Raw genomic sequence first — 21,338 nt, forward strand, 5'->3', positions numbered from 1 at the left:
ACCACAACAAAAATTCCGTTGTGTTCTCAATGTGTAAACTCAATGAACATTGAGTTTCACAAATAATCACCATGAGTCACTGAAAATACAACAAAAAGTCAACAAGAACTCCACAATAGAAAAATCATTGTGCGGACCACAACGAAAATTCCGTTGTGTTCTCAATGTGTAAACTCAATGAACATTGAGTTTCACAAATAATCACCATGAGTCACTGAAAATACAACAAAAAGTCAACAAGAACTCCACAATAGAAAAATCATTGTGCGGACCACAACGAAAATTCCGTTGTGTTCTCAATGTGTAAACTCAATGAACATTGAGTTTCTGTTGATTTTCCGTTGAATCAATGAGAACTCAATGAAACGTCAACAGAAATTCAGAACCCATTTTTGTAAGGGTACGCCCCTGCAACGTTCATTCTAATGGTGACCTTGGCCGTACTAAAGGCCCATTCAAAAGCACCAACGGCACTGTTTTTAAGAAATAAGGCATTATATGTGTTTTTGCAGCACACGCGGGAACATTTTTGTGTGATCGGGTGATACCGGAGAGTTTATTTATAGCTGACAGTTCGAAGCAAGCTGAGAGCAGGAAGTGCGCGTTAAGATGAGCTTACAAGCCTGCTGTGTGTGTCAATATGATGAGATACGTCGGAGGCCATGAGCGATCTTTTCCCGCCATTCTAGCCTGCCGCGTCCCGTGGAGAGGATTCGATCCCATTGTAATGCCATTAGGCGGCCTGTCACCCCGAGGAAACCGCTGACGTCTGTCCGCAATCCTGTCAGGGAGGCACTGCTTGGTATGGCGTTTTCATGGCAAAGTGGTGCGACGAAGTACCGAACGTCGCCAAAGATCAATACGTATGGCGCTACCGGTAGTACGCGAAGATACCTGGGTGGCCCACTGTACTGATTACCCTGATCGGAAAAACACGTGTTGAGGTATCTCTTCTTTTTCCTAATCATAGAGTTCGCCGAGCAGCTATACAGAATTAGGAACTCCTGCGTACTCTCAATACACGGGCTCCTACCGGAGGCGTACGGTTATGGGAAACGGCTCGAATACCGGCTTTATTCGCACTACTTCGAAACAATCTGTACCAAGATGGGGTTCTGAAGGGACTACTTACTCATGCAAAGTATTATCTGCTAGGTGTGAAGGATGCCCGTTAGTCACAGTTTTACAATAAATAACAAGGGATCCTATGGGAGGCATGTGGTTGCAGACATAGCCAACAGATGACACGCGCTACGCTACGCGGGAAAATTGAACTGGATTCCAATTCCAATTTGGTGTAATTAAAAAAAATGCCACTGCCCTCTTATTACGTCTGTTGGTACAAAAACCTCAAATTGGTTTATGGGTAGTAATATTTTCTGGGTAGCGCTTATAAGCAAAAATTAATGTGATATATCAATGGGCTCAATAGTCATCGAGACAGTCGTTTAAAAAATGGTTATTTTTCTAAAATCACGATTCTCCTTATTACATGGATGTTCTAAAAATCTTGTAAAACAGTTTTTAGACCGTTGTATCGGTTACTAATATCAACAAAAACTTGTTCGACATCTCAACGGGCCTTCGACAAAATAAAAAAAAACCACGTGGAACAGTTTTGAGGCATTTTCTCTCCCTTAGTGGGGCAATTTTGTAAAAAGTCAGCCATATTGAGGCCTTTGACATTAACAGAAATGGGCTTGTCAATGCGAAGTTTGTACAGCCAGCAGTTTGGCTGGAAGTTTACATCACCTCTTGGGCCTTTTAAGTCCGGCCGTGGTATAATTTTAAAAAATCCTCCTCGCACGTTTAGCTGCGTCGCAGGGCGAAATCCTCAAAATTGGCTTTGTGCATTTGTATGAGTCTAATGTGTCAGCAATAACCACTTGGATGTACCAAGTAATGAAACATTTCACAGGGAGCCTTTATAAAAACACCCAATGTGCTCCGAAATGCAGATTCTCGCCATTAGGGTTGGTTAGGCAGAACCGTAAAATTAATATTTAGAGATTCTTATGGGGTACGGATATCAGCAAAAAGAACTTCGATATCTTCACGGGTGAGCGAAATAATCGCGAACTTACGAAAACACATTGCCTCCCTTTTCCTCCGTTACGGGCATAAATTTGGAAAATCCCACCTGTGCGAATTCCTACGCCGTTATAGAAATGTACTCCCGATGTTCCTTGTGTCTCGGTCCACCAGTTTTGGCTGGGCATTGATGAATCAGTCATTCCGTCCGTCAGTCGGGCACTTCATTTTGTAGCTACAGATCACTGAGAAATTGGGCGCTGGCGTCCAGATATTTTTTTAGGAGTGGCAGCACTTCTCAAATACTTCTATACTATAACATCGTATTTGCGTCCGTTCACTTTCGTTTCTTCGTCCGCTAACCCGAGTTAATTTTACGCGCGGTTCGCTGACACTCCACGAGCCACCTTCCCCAGGATTGTAGTTCTCCAAAGCCCGCGTGCATCTGCCCTACTCACGTGCCGTAATATTCATCTGTCACGTGATGGGACGTCAGCGACGCACGCACTACGCGTACTCTTGTTTCCCCGCTGGCAACGCGCTGATTTAGCGCCGAAGTGATGCACTTGACCCCTACTCTGACAACTTAGCTTCAATACCCATACGAAATAAAATGTGTTTTAAATGCAGAGCATTTCAGTAACTCACGATGTCACCCGCGTTGACGTCCGTAGTCCGCACCGTCGTTGTCCCTACTATATATAAAAGAAATACTATCCGGCGCCTGGTATCGATCCCTCGACCCCGCGGGCGGAACGCAATGTATATGGTGCTTTACCCACTGCGCCACAAAGCCGACACAGAATGGGACGCTACTAACGCGCCTTATATCGTTGACTCATTCAAATTACTGCTGACGAGCGCTTTCTCGTCAGCAGTTGCCACATGTGCAACAACATTAACTTAACGTAAACTACTTAACGTCGGGCGCCCCCGGAAATGCTCTTCATTTGATCGTGCCTCTCGCGAGGGGGATGTTTCACTGCGTCTTCCTTCTGGCCAGTACACTCGTCGCCATCTGTCGGATGTTGTGCGAACCCTTTGTGGCTGATGGCGCGCGATTTGAAACGACATTTCTTGATATAAAAGGGGCTTACAACAATTTACTGCATGACGCCGTTTTTTTAAGTGATAATCATTGGACATCACCTTGGAGGTTTCGATGAAGTGTTGTCATGATTAAGACGAACGCTGGAGTCTTTCCCGTTCCGAGCACATGTTTCCACGATAACGGCGAACGCTGGAGATCCTTTTTGGCCAATCTTGGCCAATCTCCCTAAGTGGGTATGCTTGGCTTGACAAACGTGCACCGGGGACGCTGGGCTGGACTCCCCATACACTTTCCGATGATTTTTCTGTGACGTCACTGTGACGTCACTTCAGCGCGAAATTGAAAATTTTTGAACATATCTTGCGTTTTTCCGCTAAAAACGCCTGTTTTTTTTTTTTTTTTTGCTTCTCACAGCGGCGCCCATTTTTTGCACAGGGCCACAGTGACGACAACAAGTACAACAAAACCACAACGCCGCCTTTTAACGCATTAGAGTACTTGAGGCTCTTGCCTTAAGCACCCACCACCATCACAAGTAACACCCAGAAGAAACCATCCGACGTCCGGTAGACAAAAATGTGCTCCCCTCCATTCGATGCATTTTTTTATCGTGTTTTTATGTCTTCTTCATGCACTTTGTGCCATGCCTACCCATCCAGCCAGTCGTACACTGGCGCTTTGTTTGTCGGGAGTAGTTCCAGTGCACGCTGTTATTGGCGTGTAGGGGAACGAATCCTTCTGGTTGCCCTATCAACAGTCATCCGAGAGGGATTTCAAGAGCTGAGGCTTTATCCTTCGCTGAGTATGCCTTAAAACTTTCTTGCCGTGACAGCTGCAGGGGCAAATGGTTCCTTCGCTAAGTTCCTTGGTAGTAAGCACAGCAGGATGATTAAGGCAGAGTGCGCTGTCAGATTTGCTTTTACGGTGGCTTGCTATGCCTGCTGTGTGAGACGTGGTGGAGAAAAGTTATGCGGGCTTCTTGGTATGGTTCTTTTACGTTTGGATTATCTTCGCCTTTGCCGAAGGCGTGGCATTGTGCCCGAGGTGCAGCGTTCGTTAGGGGTTTGCTTTCCTATCTGTCGTCCCCACGCGACGCTAAGGGATCAAGGCAAGATTAGCTGAAATCCCGGAGCAAGGTTTGGCTGTCATCCTCACGCCCACCCTGAGCAGAATAACTCAGCGGATACGGAAGGCTTCGTTTGCAAATATGCAGCTTCTATATTTAGCTTTCAGCATTAGTGTGAATGACTCCAGTGAAGAGGAGGTTTAAAAAAGGAAAGAACTCGAATTAATCCGGAAACTTCCTAAATAATAGCAGCTGAAGTACCGGTTCTCCGGATGTTTTTCTTCGTTAAATGCGTTCTATTATCGCTCAAACAGTGGCAAGGCATAAGCCTTACCTATTGGCATTGTGGGTGTTTCCATTTTATATGTTTAATCGTAGTATATATATATTACAATATAACCCTAGCATTTCAAGCATACAGTATTTGATATTTGATTTATGATTTGTGGTCATTTTGAAACTGGGTACCACGGGCCCCATACGGGAAAGGACAAGTATATTAAACTATGGTATTCATATATACGCCCGTATAGTCACCGTTGTAACCTAGCAGTTGTTCCTCAAGAGGAAATATCAAGATGTGCTGCCATCTCGCTAACATATCCGTGGTCGTCATAAAACAACGACACTACAAACACCCTCTGTAGCCCCAGTGCTACAAAACTTATTCACCGGTCAACTGATTCCAGCGAAGCGTAGATGTCTCACAGCAAAGTTGCGTCATTGTGCAGGCACCTTTCCAAGCATAATTTATTCCAAAACGCTTTGATTTTCCCAAGAGATAGGTGCACAAAACAGCATTTTTGCCTTTGTACCTAATCTATGGCCAGGTAAAGCGATTACTCAGCCGAACTAGCCGAACATGCAGAAAACGCGCTAGTGCACTTTAATGTTCAGTGTACTAAGATTAACACTTTGCAAAAATCGCTACTAACAGAACCACAAAAACCCCTCTTCTGCTAGGGCGTCAGTGCTGTTTAAATAACTAAACATAATAAATATGCTGTCACTAGTCTCCGGCTCTCCTGGCTGCACCGGATTCTTTCTGGTCAATACAGCGCACTCAGAGAAGCTCTTCTCCGGGTACAGAAACCAGAGGCACCAGCTTGGGCAGAACAATAAGTGCTACAAGCTTGTACTGAAATTTCTCCATAAAACAGACTATAGGCTTTCCTATAGACTAGCAGATACCCACCTCTGCATGTTATTGACCGATCCTCTCTGCAAATTCCGTTCTACACTCGGCCTAAACAAAGGGACAGAAGAAGTGCTGCATCGTCTGCGCGTGAACGTGGCTTGCACCCCAAACTTCTAGTTGAAATATGGTGGGAGAATTCCCTACTGTGTCCCAAGTGGGCGGTGCGAGACTACCGAGTACTTGTGTATCGGCCAGCAATTTGCCGCTGCGTGAGCAAGAGCGCCTAACTGCCTGTCTCGTGTACGACGTGCATCAGGAGCAGGAGGAAAACTTTGTTATCAAATAAGAGCGCTGTGAGTGGAGGCCTCAGTCCAGGACCCCAGTAGAACTTGCTGACGCCTTCTCCCTCTCGACCAGCCAAAGCTGACGATCAGGATCAGAGCTGGCCAGCTGTCACTCCCGCTGCTCTAAAGTTGGACGTCGTATTCTGTCTATATTTTTATTATGTTGACAAGCCCACACCATGTGATATATGTTTGAGAGCTCTCCACAGTGAGGGCAAGTGGATCTATACATTGTAAGGATTATAGCGTGAAGCCTGATGGGGTAATGAAAAGTATTGGTCTGTAGCTGCCTAAGTGAGGTTTCTTGCTATTTTGTGAGGGATTTATAGCCTGGCGGGTATATCTGTCGGGAAAGCCTATAATCTTGAGGTGATATTTCTGTACATGACTAACGGCTGGTTAACCCTCTGCTGATCTTGTTGTGGAGCCCGGCCGGCTAATTCTCGGGCACTCGAGTGAGCGACGAGGTTTCCACGGAGACTGGAGTGGGAAGGTGTCCAGACGATAGTCACCTTTCTCCTAGGAGGGTTTGCTGGAGGATTGGAAGGGTGGCTTTGGAAATTCGTCCATTGATATAATTTCCGCATCATCCCTGTGAGTCTGAGATGACTGTCATGGCTTCAGTTTGAGGGATGGCAAGCGCTATGGCGGTTTCTTCCGCTTGTAGTGTATTGGTGCCAGGCTTGTGTCAGTCAGGCTTGTGAGTGTTCGCGCCGTGTCGGTGACCACCGCCGTCATAGCATACTCTCGGGCGTAGTCTGCCGCGTCTGCGTACACCACCCTGCTTTTTTGCAGATATGTCCTCTCTACTTTTTCGGCTCCGGCCCTTCTTAGGCCCTCATGGTGCTGAGGGTGCATGTTTAGAGGTAGGAGGGAAACTAATGTTTTCTCTGATTTCTTCTGAAAGGTCTTTCATGGCAGGCCCCCAATTCACTACCGAATATCCGATACGGCGCAGAAGGTCACGGCCAGTTGGAGTTGTAGCGAGTCGTTGCCGCTGAGTGGTCAGGTTGGCTTCTATGTGCTCGTGAATGGTGTTTTGGAGTCCAAGCAAAAGCAATTTCTCAATCGATGTGCTTATCGGTAATCCGAGGGCTTGCTTGTAGGCCTCCCTGATTAGTGAGTCCAACTTATTGCGTTCAGAAGTTTTGAGTATGGCCTAGGGAGCGATGCAGACAATTCTTGATACAACGAAAGCTTGTACGAAGCGAATCGTGTCTTGTTCTTTCATTCCGTGCTTCTTGTTTGTGATACGGCGTAGCATGCGGGGATTTGACTGATCGAAGAGTCGAGTTTGCGGATCGCCTGAGAGTTGGAACAATCTTCTTGAAGGATTATGCCCAGTATTTTGATGGAGCGTGAGGGTTTGATGAGGACCCCATTTAATTCTTTTCGTATGTTTGTCGTAGTGCCGTTCTTGAGTCGAGGTCTCTACTGCACCAGTAGGAGTTCTGACTACTGAGGGGAACATTTGAGGCCACAGTTTGCGGTATAGGTTCGGACAACGCCTGCAGCCTGCTGTAATTTGTCTTCCCCTATCCGGATCATGATGTCGTCAGCATATTTTCCATGGTGCAGACCTGTAATTTGGTCCAGTTGCCTTGGAATGTTGATGAGGGCAATATTGAAGGGAATCGGGGAAAGCACGGGCCCCTGCGGAGTGCCCTTGCGTCCAATCGTGATGGGTTGAGAACTCATGTCCCCAACTTTAATGACTGCCACACGACCCGTTAGGAAGTCTCCAATATAAGCGTACATTGGCTCCCCGCAGAAAAGGTTATTAAGGTTTTGGAGGATGACTTCGTGCTTGACTTTATCGAACGCCCCCTTTAGGTCGAGGGCCAAAATAGCCTTCGGTGTGAACTTGTTGGCTTTGCTCGGAAAATCTTCTTTAATTTGCAGGAGAATGTCTTTAGTTAAATTATGCGGCCGGAAACCAAACATTGTGTGTGGCATGCGTTGGGATTCTTCAAGGCAGCCCTGTAGTCTGTTAAGAGCAACATGCTCTATGAGCTTTCCAATACATGAAGTAAGAGAAATCGGTCTCAGATTTTCTATGCTTGAATTTCTGCCCGGATTTGGGATAAGCCTGACTTCGGCTTCTATTCATGTTGAGGATATGGCGCCTGTCTCCAAACAATGGTTCATGCACCCCGTGAGCGCACATATGGAGTTGTCATCAATATTTGACAGAGCTCTGTTGCTGATTTGGTCCATTCCTGGTGATACATTCTTCTGGATTTTTGCAAAGGCGGGCCGGGATGCGAGTGTTGTGGCGTGAACGCAAGCGTGTGTGTTCCTTCCTGCAATAATACGTTGAAAATAGTCTGCTTGAGTTCGTTATGTTCGGCTCGTCCCGCCACGCGAAATACTTGCGGCACTCTTCCAGGTTAGTAGCGTGTGTTCTAAAGGGATTTCTACCTGTTCGTGTCGCGCCAGTGCAGCATGTTTTTGTTTTAGTGCAAATGGCGGAAGGACCAATGAAGTCGTACAGGTCAGGCTACAGCTCGGCTAAGCGCAGTCGCGTCATCGCTCGTTGCAGGTGTGAACAAGCCTCATCGCGCGACACGCGTCGCGCCCTTTCTCGCGACGTTCCCGAGCCGCAAGTGTGGAAGCTTTGGCGTAACGGACGCACACACCGAGGCTCAAAAAGGCATGTTTTTTTTCTGGCCAGCGGCCACTGTAGTCTACTTGCAAGTGCTCCACCCGCACGTAAGGACTACTTTTAGCGCGTCGAACGCTATCATCGGTTATCACTCTCAATATATTACTGCATTTATGGGCACTGCTCTCTACGTTAGCCTAATTTAGAAAGATTAACATAATAAGAAGAAATCATTATGTGCCACACTCATTCCAATATCTATTTCGAGTAGCGGAACCCCGGTTTTGGGTTCCCAAAAATATTGGGGGACATCAAAAGCATGACTTTCGGCCATTATGAGATGTGCAATACGGTTTCCCTCAACGCTTCTCGGCAAGCTAAAGTTCTCGGCTGCGGCGCTATTTTGAGGAACTAAGATACCCAAAATCAAACGTGCGCCTCTTAAGACGGGGAAGGCAGGTTGGTTCTTGAATCAATTAAGGAGTAGGTGCGTACAGTGGCGGTTTTAGAACACCGGGACAATTACGTCTGTGTGTCTGGTCTACACCAATAAATTTAAGCTCAAAATAGCAGCATATATTTGGCTACCGCCTTCACTAGCAGCGCGGTTGAGGGCACCTGACAAAATTTCCCAATAGTATCATCATCTACGCTCTCTGAACTGTAACTTTGATTTCGCCATCAACTTGATTTGGGAGAGCGGCAAGAAGCTGCACCTCCGGCGGCCTACGTCGGTTCACGCACGAAAGCAAAGCCGCCCAGACGCCAGTCACCCCTTCGCAAGTCATGCGTGCAGGTCGTGGTGTGTACGCGGCGGGGGTCACAGCCGGTGTGGGCAAGGGGCGTTTCGGTGTGCACATAACGCTCCATGCTTTCACCTTTCCGGTTTTCTTGCGAACCATGCTCTTAATTTACAAACTCAGCTGAGCTATCGTGGTAGCGCAGAAGTTTCGCCAGAAAAAACAGCAGCAGTCTTCGCTTGCATCGTGTTTACAGGAGTATCGCTGGCTACGAGAGCGAAAACTCAAAGCAAGCTGCGCTTAAGGCGACTTCGGTAGAGCTTGGTATTCGGGCGAAGCACGACGATGGCTCCACCCCAAAACAAAACTCCAGTAATGGCTTTGCTTTTCGTATGCGCCGTACCTCACGCCGTAAGCCGCTTGGAGAACCGAGAGCGTTAGGCTTTTCTCCCGTAGATCTGTGTAAAGTCTGCGAAGTACTTTCCGAGTTTGCACCGCGCAACACCTAAAAGGAGTGAATAACGGGATTGGAGGACACTTACGCGGTTTTACGGATTGCTCAATGTGTTATACCCGTTAATATTAGCTTGCCCAAGTATCGCTGCGTAGCTACCAGAAGTGGGATTGCAAACACATACAGCTAGCAACATAAATTCAAAACTCTGGTGTTGCCTCGAAAATGTGTCGTGGCTGTCGTATCAGCGCAGAAAAAGAACTGTGCCTCACGGGTAGTCTTTTTTTTTTCTTTGAAAGACCAGAAAAAACCTTCAAATTCCATAAACTGCTACAGAGAAAATATGTCAAAGTGCATTCAGCTAAAGTGCACGTTACAACTTTTCTTCCTCGTTGATAGCGCAATCCTCTTGCTATCAAAACATTGCGTACTAGGAGTTAAGAAGAACCTCTGAAGAATAATAGAAGGTGCCTTCACGTCTTGTTGAGCAATACCATATAGGAAGAATGATCCCCATTTGTAGAACATATTGAGATTTTCACTACCCCACCTTTTTGTTTTGAAATATTACTGCACTTACCGCATTTCTTGCTTCTTTTTTCCCTGTCCTCGTCCGGTCTCTTCTTGAAGTAGTTAGCGAAGAAAACCCGTACATGCTCGTCACCTGGGCATAAAAAAAAAGGAATGCGTTCAAAGCTCGTTATTCATAAAATTATGTGAATATTGGGCAAACTGCCAGTTCCATCATCAGCGATGCAAGATAACGCCTCTGTCTTAATGAGAAGCTGACGTTATGCACAAAAACACGTGAAACGTGACGTAGGCCTTTAAGAACACACACAAAAAAGAAAACAAACCTTTAAGACGAAATTAATGAAGAAGCACTGAGCTACCTCCCGTCATACCAAAAAAGTGCACATTTCCACAATCTGCAATAAAGACATCCAGTGTCTAGAGTGCTGTAGGAGGCAGTGGGATTTTTTAGGCCTATGTTGGCTCAGGGAAGAACATGCGCCATCGTGGCATATATGTTTGCGCTTTAATGGCCAGGCTTCACCGTGATCACAATAGCCAACACAAGACAACACAGGAGAACATGAAGTTGATACGTTGCCAACATGCGATTCTTCTGACTGGCGTTGCATAATAAAATTAGTCCAGAGTAATAATGGTTCTACGCGTCGCAAGCAATCAGTCACAGACTCTTGCACTTTCTTGACGTCGTCAAAAAGCGAAACTCTGTCGCGGAATATCTGCTCCGCTGGCTGAGCGTCCACTTCACCGAGAAACTATTGCATGCGTGGCATACAAGAGAAGGGGTTCTGCTTTTTGTTAGTTACACCAAGGGTGGTCGGTCGATCGGCCTTTATTGTTAAAGCTTTAATTTCTATTATAACTTTGAGGGATAATTTAGGTTTGCTGCTGTGGGGGATTACTTCCCCTTTGTTGGGGTAGCTTAAGTTAGGTTCTCCTCAATAATGGTAGAGTTCTCCTCAATAATTCCCCTGGGGCCATGAGGCTACTTTGAATAAACAGAACAAATTGGCTCTAACCTACGCTGTGAAGGTGGTTGGACTGTGAAACTGCAAACGACTCCCACAATCATTACCCATTCGGCATCATACCCATACCCATTCCCATTCGGCATCACTTGGCTATACAAAGAGCGAAACCAGAGGCTGTGCCAGCCATTACCTAAAATTTGGGGCGGCGTCCTGAATGCAGCAGCGTCGGCACAAAGAAAACGGATAGGAGCGTATTTCGAAATGTCAGGAGGAGGGCGGCAAGCCTCCCCCTTGTGGGGCAATCTGCTACACTCACACGTGTAGCGTAGTGACGCCTCGCGCCATGCACCTGACGTCATGCGCGTGCCGCTGGGCGAGCGTTCCATCCGACATGGTGTCAGAAGTGCAATGTGCTGGCCACTGCTCTCCGCCTCAAAGACACGTCAGCACACCCAACCACCCTCGTCCTGAAACCAGCTAACCTCTGGTTTCACCACTTCTGCCTCGCCTATGGACCTTACCTCGACTAGCGACCTGGCATCCACAGAGCAGTAGCACAGACCATCAGCGCAGCAGCACAGACCGCCGCGTATGAGCCAGTTCTCAGACTACACCCAGAGCGACGAGTCGCCACCCGCGTCGACCCAGGTTCTCCTGTCGGACCCCGCAGCGGCGGCCAAGAAGCAGCAGCGAGGAGACGCTCGCACAAAAACCGCGACGACACGAGGGAAGGCGACAGCTTTCACGACTTCGACACGGACGAGAAGCGACACGACCCCAGGTCCATACTATAGCTGCGCCTGAGGCGGCGGAGCTGGGCTCGTGCAGCGGCGAGCCGGTCCAGAGAGGCGGCTCCATCGGACTCCAAGCACTAACCCTCCTTGAAAGGGGAGGATGTGAGACAATTTGCTACAGCCGCGCACGTGTAGCGTAGTGAAAAGAATAAAGCGCTCTTGCCACGCGCCTCGCGCAATGCACCTGACGTCATGCGCATGTCGCTGGGCAAGCATTCCATGAAACATGCCTCACTCTAGTTTCATGTGTCGCCTCCAAAAAGCGCCCTTCCCCTTCTCAGACGCTGAATCCAATGCACCGTCTATCTCCCCTTGTCCACGGGTGGGCACGTAGACATTGGGCGCGAGTCGCTGGTCAGAGTCGCTGGTCAGATCGCTGGCGGTGCAAGTAGTTTGTGTAGCCTGGGTGTAGCCAGTAGCCAATAGTAGCCTGGGATGTTTGTTTGTGTCGCCAGTAGTAACCTGGGAGTTTTCGGACACGAAAATTTCTTTGGCTGGTTAGAGGTACACTGCTTCTCAGTACAAAATAGTACCTCAGGCAGTCTTTTTTCGGAAAGTCCGGCGTAGGAACTTTAGCTGAGTGTCCAGAGTACTGTGATAGCACTGCAGACATGGTGATAACACCAAAATAGACGGACCTACAGTTTTGTCAAGCATAGCACAGATTGCAACCCTCCCATCACTACTAAGGCTTGCCGACGCCTCAAAAAGAATTCTCGTAGCCTCACAGGACCTCGCTACATCAATCTAAGCCGCAGCCACGTTGGCATAACCGTACGTGCAGCCGCCCCCGTCCTCTACAGACCGCGCACATAAATGTTAGATGGTTGTGTTCATAGTACAGCAGTTCCGTTAACGTTCATAGCCCTAGGGAAACTGTTTTCTACAAGTATTTTATATAAATGTTTAGCGGTTTAACTACACCTGACCTGTGAGAAGCGGCGAAATGAAGGGCTCCGTAATACCATGACCTCCTGGCGATCTTTATTGGACGCCAAAATGTCGACCAACAGGCGTTTTTTCTGTCTTGATTTTTGTTTCCATCTAAAAAGAAGCCACCATGGCCGGAATTGAACAAGTGCCCATGATCAAAAACTGCATATACTCCTCGTATTTGTCGACCACAACTAAGTGAGCCAAATGTTACTGCTGTACGTGTGGTAGATACGATAGAAGTTCCCTAAAAATACTTGATGCGTAATCGTGTATGGTCCCACTTTAAAGATGTGCGTCGTGTATGCAGGCAGGCCGTCAATCAAGAGTGCGTTCCATCGCAAGATAAATAGATGCCGTTGTCTCAAGCTATCGGCATGTGTCTCGACCAGGCGAGAAAACTTTGGTGGGCAATGTCGATGTGCCGTAGTGTGTAGCTCCTCAATCAGCAACGCAGAGTGAAAAACACGGCGTGAGCATTTTTAGCGATTAATTGGCGCAACACTATAAAGCGCCGGCAACCCTAGAATTGTAGTTTGCTTCTGTACTTATTAAAATTTCTGGGGCACTTGCGTGCTTACGTGCTTCGAAGGCAAAAGCGGAGGGATCATCAGATATCATCACTGCAACATCGTGCCTGCGTCTCTTTTCACACGGTCGTTTTTAAGGACGATAATCTCCCCTGGGATACTTAAATGCAGAAATTTTGGTTTGTCTGTATGCCTGTTTCTTTATCTGTCTGTGACTCTTTTTTTCTGCCTATGACTCGATACAGCCACCCAGCAGAAGTGAAACACAAACTGCGCAATAGTGTTTGTACCCACAGCCAAATAGAAACGTCTAATTCCAGCGGCAATATTCGTACTTGTCAAAATTGTCGGATAAAAACAAGGCATCACACAAATATGGGGCAGAAAATCAATACATAAGTGATATTTGCAGTGTTCGATTACAATGGTTTTTTTCCGATAGTAAATGAAATAAGACATCCACTTTAGAAAAAAAATTCCCTCCGTCGCCTGCTCTTCTCCGCGCTACTATAGATCCTGGCGGCCATTTAAGAAAGCAAACGGCAACAGTAACGAAACGTTCTACTAGGCAGGTCCCACGTTCTGCTTGGAACGCTCAGTGAGTAGGGGAACGTGGTTCTATAAACGTTAAAGTGGGGTGCACCGATTAACGCACGTCTCCGCCGTGCGGCAGCGCTGGCATCGAGGCAGCCGGCCTGGAGCAGTAGAACGCCGTAAATTTAAATTGACTTGAGCAAACCGCTAGCGTGTTATCCGGCGAGGAGCGAGACGGGAGAGGAGGAGCATGAAAGGTGAGCGGGAAAGAGAAGGAAGGCATTTTCTTGCCGGGGGCGCCAGGCGACTATCGTCTTTCGTCGACATATGTAACCAAACCAGCAGATACGTGTTCAATTTGTGCTAGCTTTTCGCTCGAATTTCTCCAACTGGCAGATTGGAAGGAATTAACACGGCAGCTTCCCCACAAGCAGAGATTACCTGCACGTAACCCTCTTCTACTCACGTGCAGTGACGTCCGCCTCCACGCCACACGCAGCAGGTTAATTGTTTTTCTCCCTCCACTGGAATGCCGAATTAATGAAGTGATAACGCCCTTGGCCTGGTATGATCTGAATGTGTTTTATTAATTCTTTTTCTAGGTCGGCGGCCGTATTAATACAATTTTAAGTTAACGCTGACGGCGACGATGATCGCTTTGCGCGTTTGATGAGCCATCAAAGACCTTCTTTTGCCTTAAAAATTTATCAGCATTGGAACATTTATGCGAAAGAAAATATGTCTTCCGGCTTGACGCGGTGCCAATAAAGAGAACAGCAGGTGGCGGCAGGTGTGAGTTGGAATGCGGTCATGCACAGAGCGCTCTTTTGATTAGGTATAAAAGTAATTGCTTTCGACAGAACCCCCATTAAATAGTCGTCTGTTCAATAGACCTCCGTCTTTGCTCGGATGTTCCAAGGCATCAAAGAAACTTGGATGAAACGTTTGATTCAGATAAAAATTATTTTATTGCCGGTAATACAACGAATACTCTATAAAGGTCCTAACACATGGAACGTTTTGGTCACGCCCGGGTTTATAGATATCAACCAGTGCATGGGCGCCGACTACACGTGCCCAATTTTTGTTGATTTTTTTTTTAGTTTTTTCCTACGCCACAGCACCGGCTGGCGCTGCATTTATTCCTCATTTCAAAGCGAAGTGGTTTATATAGTCATAAGAGTTCGAAACTCGTGAAACGCTGGCGCTTGTCATACATCTTCGCGTTGTTTACCGCAAAGAAAACTATCGATACATTTGAGGGAAAATATACGTTGTTAACCGGCAGCGCCCGGGTTCCTTTAGTTAAGGATGCCCGTTCGGTTAGTTTTTACGATAGTAAACGCAAAATGTGGCAGTGCAACGCCGGCACGTCCGGGGAGAAAAGCACAAAGACAACAGATCTTTCGCTGGCGCAGTTTCAGGCGGGGGTGCGCGAGCACTGCGAAGGCGGGAAATTTTAATTGCATGGGGTGGTAGTAGTAAGCGGATAACGCCGGTATAACCCATTATGGCGAATAACTGCTCTGCACTTCCGACAGCTTTCACATTGAGGGGGGCGGCTTTATTTTTGCATCGTAGGTTCAGTGAACACAGCGCACGCGATGGTATTGCTTGCATACAGCTTTGCAGGCCCTGGAGGCGCACGGTAAAGCCCATGTGTTTTCCCCATGCACGTTTCGATCACTTCGGTGGGGGGCAGTGACTCAAAAAGACATCAGAAAGATAACGGCGGTTCTCACCGCAAGCATTTACTTGGTTGGAACAGCTGCCATACCCAGTAGGCCGTTTCTTGGGCTTGTAAGCGACCCCGACGGAGCTCCTACAAAGCTGGCTCTTCAGTTATGGTGAAAACGCCACATTCGCTGAAAAGGTTGCCGATGATTACTCCTCCCTTCGCTGTGAAAAAATTATGTTTTCCCGCAAGAATGACGGCGCTTCCACGCACAGCACGGCCCTGTTAGGTTGTTTATACAAATTCCAGCCTTTCCTGATTTTCCTATGAAATTTTCACGTTCATAGACGAGCTTCACGGCAAGAGAAAGCCCCTCGATTTAAAGCAAAAGCCCACAAAGTTTCCGCATGTTTAATGAATGAAAATGCTCGAAAATAAAGAATGCCAGTCGAGCAGGCGGATTTGGTAGCAGTGTGGTTTACTTGTGCACGTTGACGTTAGTATAACTACCAAAAGGTTACAGACTTAGCCGCGAATTCTCGTTGCTTGCCGGTATTATAGGTAGTGATCGGTACAATCGGCATTTTTTGGTATGCCCACTACTTTTTATGTAAGCGAATGATTCGCAGCCCCCTCCCCCACCTTCCCCCACTGGGAGCGAAGGGAAGCTGGCGTGTTTGGGGATTAAACTTAGCCCAACCTGACGGCGTCCGCCTTCCCTACACGGCCATTTCTTGGCACGCTGGCTCCCATTGTCGGCGGCTGCGATGGACAGGTCGCTATCTATAATCCCGATCGTGGTTTTAATACATACTGAAAACCTGATTGCTTTGAGTAAGTGAAAGAAGTTCGCATGTTAGCTGCAACGTAAAAGAGATAAGATTTTCTTCTCCAGAAATTACTATTCAGATAAGCCAAGTCGGAAACTAGCGCACCAGATTAGAGGCTTAACTCCAGTCAATTTCCTGCAGGCGTCTGGTGCTGTTGTTCTGCTTTTAAGAGTCCTTGGTAATGTTTCCCGAAGGACATCCGTTGCCATAGCCGCTGCGTTACGGACACTCCACCACTGAGTAGTTCCACCTTAGCTGATTAAAATTATGCCTCGTCTTGCTTTATTCTTATTATCTCGTGCTTGGTATTAGCTACAGGTCTGTTGAACAAGAGCGAAACAACATTACTATCAAATGATTATAGCTTGGCAGCGTATTTATAAGCTGATTATAACTAGTCGGCACTACTCAAGCTACAGGATTCATTTCCTCGAGGTTTCATTTCAACGGCGGTAGTTGTATTTTTAGCAGTTTGTATTCATCATAAGCGTTCACATTATTTACGGCCCTTTCGGACACCCTTTTGTTTCTTTCCAATAATTTTTTGAAACCATTCCACCCTTGTTGTACCTGTAACTTTAATTTGAAAACGTTGATATCAGTGGAAGCCACTTTGTTATACATTTTCAATATTGTTTTTCATACTTTCGTGTGACAGGAAGGCAGGGAAGCTCAAAAATTAGGCCCTTTTGTGCCTGTGGTTCCCTTACCTTGCCCAGCGCAAGCTGAATGCTAGCCAATCGTGTTGTAGCTTTCGAAAAGAGCGGCAGTTGTGCGTCGATTACAAACGTAGAAAGAAAGACAGTAGCGGCTTTTGGTCATTAAAGTGGTCGTTCCAGAGTAAACTTTTATGTCCCCTGATGAAATACTTTCAAGAGCACACCATTATACAGAGAAACATTGTGACATGTTTAAGTAAAGTTTAAATAATCCGCGCGATGTTGGAAGCCATCAAGCCAAATTCGTTTGCCGGTGAATTCAGATAATTGGAAAGGATCAACGGATTATCGCTGCCAGAGCCCTGATCCCAGCTTTGCTAAAGTAGAAGCAAAAGTAAAATGAGGTGAAATGTGTGTCCTCCTGTCTGAAAAACAGGGGGTGACCTTCCCGGCATTGAAAACTCGAGCCAATTAAAGTAATACTAATGCTAGGTAACAGTACAAAATTGTTTACTTTTTCAACGCACACGTGCCCACAAAACAAAAGCCAAATAAGCTGCGTGTTTGTGTTTTTTCGGGTGATGAACTACGCACTGCAGTTACATAGACATGGTTGAAGGGCTGCAAGTTTTGATTTCGAAGTACTTTTGCTCGGGCACGTTGCCAAAGGGGAGGATCCACTGTTTTCCGATTAAACAAAACAAATTTGGAAAATAAACGGAACAAAAACCGCGAATAAAAGTTGCATAATTCACAAGAATAAATGGAGACTTTTTATGGCGAATAGAAGAATCAGGTAGACAAACAAGGATAGAAAAGTTGAAAATAGGATAAACCAGTGGCGCTGAGGGCAGTGGAAGGATACATGATGGGAACAAGTACAGACCGAGGACACGGCGAATTGTCATAAGCAGTAAAGGACAAGTTAAAAGATAGTTTTTTTTAAATAGAAGGATTACGAAAGGCTGACCGGAAGGAGGAAGCACGAATGTTTAGCAATAATTGGGTGTTAAAAGAGGGATCTCAGACTATCTTGAAACAAAATTCAGACTCAGACAAAATAGGGGAGAACACGACAAAAGCAGGAATGCCAACGGAGATTCTCGGAGCGGATGAGATGCAGAAAGAACGACAACCAAAATTGAAGAAGGGAACAAAAATATAAGGAAATTTAGGGTTGCTTATTTTTGAGACTGTGAAGTCAGTTGCCTAGTAGGACCTTCCGTCGATCTGCTTTCACACTTTCAACGGAACCCGCATGTTCCTTTTGTCGGGCCGCTGCCGCAGCTTCAATCACCGCAACTTCCTTTCGACTGCGGTTACGACGAGCGACATTTACAGCTGCTCCAGTCTTCTCCGCCGAGGCGTACTTTCGCGGTCTTACCCGTCCTCGACTATGGTCTGGTGTGTCGTCACCCAGAGAGATGTGGAATGGAGCTCCCTGCCCACGAGGCGACGTATAGAAAGGTTATTGGTCCGCGTCCCTTTCTCTGAACCCTCGTTTGACGCTGATTGCTCTCTTTTTGGCGCGCTCTGTCGTCGTAGGCCAGAACCCTCCTGCGGTGCTGGTGTCTTAAATACGTCAGCCTTTCTTGGGCTACCGGGGTACTAATCACGAACTGCAGCGTAATAATTTGGTATGGAAGAAGTACTTCTGCAAATGATAAAGAGTTTCATAGAACACTCTTATATTACCAAGGAACTAAAAACTGCCCTCGTAAAGCCTTTACATCAGAAGGTTCATTAAAAAAATTGAAAATTACAGGCCCATTTCCATTCTTTCTAGAGTTTTCCATATTATTGAAAAACATAATCTCGTAACCATGACCAGTTTTTTAGAAAAGTTTACTGTCCTATTGCGAAAAAAATGGCTTCACTCCGGGTAAATGCACAACTGCACTCTTAGAGGACATCCCTGAATTGCTGTCTTCGGCCTTTGAAAATAACGAGGTTTCATGTGCCCTCTTTCTTGACGTAAGCAAAGCATTTAACTCCGTACACCGTAATCTCGTGATGGAAAAATTAAATCTTCTGGGGTTCCATGGTTCTTTTAATGCACTCTTAAAGGACAACTTGAACAACAGAACTCAGATGATTCGTGTGGGGGATTACTCTAGTTCAAAATTATTGCTAAAATCTGGCTTGCCTCAAGGTTCTGTTCTATTGCCCCTTTTGTTTTATCTTTATGCAATCAGCCTTTGGTGGTGACATATTGCCGTATAGTTCAATACGCTGATGATACTCTTCTTTTGTCGACACGCTCCGCTTAGTGTAAAGTAATTAATGTACTTCAAGAAGCTCTGCATTCAGTTATGAACTGGTTTGATGTTAATTCCATCACGGTAAACACACAAAAAACCAAACTCGTATGTTTTCGAAATCTGCACAAAAAATTTACTCAATCTACCCCTTTTTTACACTATTCTACTCCTGTTTTTTGCAGTTTCACCCCGATCTTGTATTCCAACAGTGTAAAATGTTTCGGGATCTCTTTTGACTATGATTTGACTTGGAATATGCCTTTGACTAATATCGGAAGTAAGGTCAGGGGATTATCGTGCATGTTTTATAACTCCCGTCATCTTACGACATTCCCGACCCACGAAAACGTTGTTTATGCACTTGTTTAGAGTTCTTTACGATATGCCATTACTGTTTACTATCATTGTTTAACTACGTGGCGTTAATAAAAAATCAACTCCATTTTGAAAAACAAAATGCTTCGTAGTGTCGCCTATAATATCAATATTCCTAATGACAGAAATCCCTTTTCATTCTTACACTTGCCTTCCTTTGACAATTTCTTTTTAGAAACAGTGATTTGTGCTCATTTCTGTAGCAGTGATTTCCTTGTTAATCACGTAGCGGCAAGATAATTACGACACCATATGCACTTCGATGTATCCAGATGCTTCACCCGATTTGGAAGCTTTGTTGGAAATCATTATGTTCCCGCCACCTTCAAGTCACTTCCTGATGCCATATCTGCTGTGCAAGGAAAACGATCCTTGAAATTATTTATCCGTGGAAAACCAGTTTTGAAATGTGAAATGCTTCCTGTACTGCGTGTTATGTCGGATTTTCATTTTTTTTAAGCTACCAGCCGGGATTGCCGTGCACTGATGTATATGCCTCCTGTTTCGGCCGCCGACTTCCGGGTACAACCCGATAAGCCTTTCTGGCTTGAGCTGACCCGACAATATCTGTATTAACACTATGGATCAATAACCAAATTATTAATAAATTAAACCCGAAAATTTTGGTCGGTCGGTCGCTCAGTGTGCCTACTGCCTTACCCTCGATTCAGCCATTCGGCGAAAAGTTAAAAAAATTGTTGAACAAGAAGTTTGTACAGCTTAAGCCATTCAAAGCCACTAAATCTGGAAACATAGTTTATACTTGACAACGTTGGTGAGACAAAAGAAAATATTCCGCACATTTGAAGCAGCACATCGGCGCAGAACTGGCGCTTAAAGTGTCCCTTAGTTGAAAAGAAATGTGTGCTTGACATTTGCGGTAACCAAAAAAAAAAAGTGCTTAAAACGATATTCGGACCAAAAAGTGCGAAGAGAACTCGCCCGAGTTTGGAGTCCGTGCCATTGTTCCAGGGTAGACAGTAAAAAAAGGTTCAGGAAGATCGTGCGAACAGCAGAACGCGGAAAATGTGAATTGACTTCAGGAAAACACCGCCTTGTTTATCAAGGGGTATGGGAAGGGCCAGGAAGACCGCGAGAGGTGGGCTGGACAGAGAGGTATTTAAATGGCAGGGGCAGAAGAAGACATTCTACATTGTAGAAGTTTTTCTACGACATTCGCAGTGAAGTGAGCACATACCCGGCCACTTTTTTTTTTCTTTCACGGCGTGCGCTCCCCGGCTTGGATTTAAATTTCCTGTAGAAGCAATAATAATGTAAATGCATTAGTTTACTATGTTGGTTTAGAGGGACACTGAAGTGAATTTGTCAAGCTCCCGTTTTTGCTTGCACTGTGTAGACTGGCTCAAATTAACACACTATTCATCGTTTATCCGGTTGACAAATCGGTAATTATTTTACAAAGCGCGAAAGAAGAAAAACGACTATGCGCGGTTTGCGGCGGCCGCACCAACTAAAGGCTGTGACGTCAGGAGGGGGGGGCACCGTGATTGGACGATGCCCAAGGTTAGCAATCAAAAGTTTCGGTTTCGGTTTCCGTTCTGTAAAACAACATACTTGACATCTGATGGCGTTGTTGGATGGGCATTCTCGATTTCTCAATTATCGCCTTACCGCGCTTCTGCCATGTTGTCGGCTGTCAAATGTCTCAGATAAACCTCCCAGGGCGGCTTGAAATCGTAGAAATCACTAGACGAGGCCTACGCAGTGGATGAACGCCCTCCGCGTCACCGCAGACTCTCAAATGCCATGCGCTTTTCCCGCATATTCGGAGCTTGCCTCACTCATGTCTGTT

At 46.1% G+C, this 21,338-nt stretch overlaps 1 protein-coding gene across 2 annotated transcripts in view; it reads right to left on the minus strand.

The window, feature by feature from the left end:
* LOC144153658 (uncharacterized) overlaps nucleotides 1-21,338 on the minus strand; it is a 205,784-nt gene that overhangs the window by 73,150 nt on the left and 111,296 nt on the right. For both annotated transcript variants that reach the window (XM_077685321.1, XM_077685320.1), the window contains exon 4: nucleotides 10,010-10,093. In XM_077685321.1, the coding sequence (XP_077541447.1) occupies nucleotides 10,010-10,093 (84 nt within the window). The remainder of the gene's footprint in view (nucleotides 1-10,009; nucleotides 10,094-21,338) is intronic.

This window comes from Haemaphysalis longicornis, unplaced genomic scaffold, assembly GCF_048455015.1.
Source record: "Haemaphysalis longicornis isolate Haplotype H1 unplaced genomic scaffold, Haemaphysalis longicornis Haplotype H1 scaffold_9, whole genome shotgun sequence".
NCBI lineage: Eukaryota > Metazoa > Arthropoda > Arachnida > Ixodida > Ixodidae > Haemaphysalis > Haemaphysalis longicornis.